Source organism: Petaurus breviceps, unplaced genomic scaffold (assembly GCF_028583685.1).
Source record: "Petaurus breviceps papuanus isolate PSGF00001 unplaced genomic scaffold, PetGlider_PUasm1.0 90895, whole genome shotgun sequence".
Classification (NCBI taxonomy): domain Eukaryota; kingdom Metazoa; phylum Chordata; class Mammalia; order Diprotodontia; family Petauridae; genus Petaurus; species Petaurus breviceps.
The window spans coordinates 13397560-13399453 of NW_027187372.1; the positions used below are offsets into that span (position 1 = coordinate 13397560).

Consider the following 1894-nt stretch of genomic DNA (forward strand, 5'->3'; position numbering starts at 1 on the left):
GATAGATAGATAGATAGATAGATAGATAGATAGATAGATAGATAGATGCCTTAAGCAGCAAATAATTGCCATATCATATTAGAAAAACATTTTCCTCTGTGTGTACAAGTAGTGAGCATGTTTGAGGCATGATAGGTTTGTTTCTGCAGTGAATTGAAACTGTTATTATAATGTGCCAAATGGTTCATTGTTCATGCAACAATTTTATCAAAGTGTGACCTTCTTGTTGTTTGGTTGTTTCAGTCATGTCCAAGTCATTGTGACCCCATTTGGGGTTTTCATGGCAAGGAAGCTAGAGTAGTTTGCCTTTTCCTTCTCTAACTCCTTTTACAGATGGGGAAACTAAGGCAAACAGGGTTAAGTTACTTGTGTAGTGTCACACAGCTAGTAAGTGCCTGAGGCCATATTTGAACTCAGTTCTTTCCAGCACTCTATCCACAGCACCGTCTAGCTTCCCAAACTCTGATCTCTTCTGACTGACTGCAATGTACTCTTAGAATTTCCCAAACTATTATCAAATTGATTCCAAACTGCCAGAAGAATTTGACATTTAAGCACAAACTTATTCTCAACATATAATCAGTCACTTTCATATACACTCACTTGCATTCTGCACACTGACCAGAGTAATGCCATCATTTCCCTCTGTTACTTTGTAATTGTATCTCATCAGATGTGCAAACACATGATGATGTAGTACAAATGTTTCCATGCTTTCGATACAAATATAAGTCTGTTTGAAAAGCAGAATTGATAGTCATGCACATTCCAAACAATTACAGATATTTTACAGAAATGAACCTTTTATTGTTTCTCATTGGTGTATTAAGGCTGTTTTCTAATATAAACTAATAGGTTTTTAAATGAATTAGTTGGCAACACTGGTCAGTCTTTCAGTATAGTTTCTGTGAGATTACAGCTGGTGTACCAGTGTTAGATGAGGGCATAACGACAGCTAGAGTTTTTTGCCTGTTTGTTGTTGTTTTTTTTTTTATAAAAATAGTTCAAATGAAACAATATATGCAATTGACTTTAAGTACATTTTCCACTTAATGTGTTATCATTAGCCAGTAGAAATAGGAATATTTTAATATTATAATTAGCTATTCATTTTTGTCATGTGGTTAAGTGACTAAAATTTTTTAAAACTATTTTCATTTCTCAGAAAGACTATAAAAATTTCCTGCTATTTTCACCACTTATTTGGCATAGCAAGCATTTTCACTTTATTCTTCTTTTAAATAAAAATGAAAAATTTACTCAACATGAATCCAGATCTATGATATATGTCTGCCTAGTGTTGAAAGAAATATTGCAAATGTTTGTTAAAAAAATCCAATATTAAAACTGCTTATAAGTACTTATATTAAATCTTTTAAGTTATTTCATTTAAATACTATTTTATTTCACCTAAATATATTTAAATTCAGCAAAAAAAATAAACATAATATGAAATCTAAAAGATAATAATAAGTGTAACAGTTTACACTCTACCCCACACTGTCTAATGGTCAGGTTGTGTCACATTTCACCCCTTCCCAAGGTTACTTCAGTACCCTTAAAAAGGGTCTTAAGGGGAGATCCAATCTCTCTGCCATTTACTCTAGACTTTACTAATTTCCTTGTTTTTAGGGGTCCTTGTACCCTGATTTCATTTAGCCACTTGATAGATTAGCTTTTACAAAAGAATATGTATATCAAAGGTCTAGTAAGAATAAGCATACAGTGTTCTCCCCCATCTGAATATGTGGGGGGCATAATCCCCCTTTATACCACTTCAGTCTCTGGAAAGAGGAAAGGGATTACATTGGCAGTTTAATTCACTTCCTATATATCCTAGTCTCATTTGGTTTCAAGTCCAAATTCCCATTTGGGTTTGAAATCTGGGTACCCT

The 1894-nt window shown here is 33.3% G+C and overlaps 1 protein-coding gene across 1 annotated transcript in view; it reads right to left on the minus strand.

Moving 5' to 3' along the window:
* Positions 1–712, minus strand: part of LOC138151200 (trifunctional enzyme subunit alpha, mitochondrial-like) — a 43353-nt gene extending 42641 nt beyond the window's left edge. Inside the window, 1 exon segment of the mRNA XM_069074722.1 lies at positions 604–712. Within this exon segment, the coding sequence (XP_068930823.1) occupies positions 604–712 (109 nt within the window).
* Positions 713–1894: the final 1182 nt, after the last annotated feature.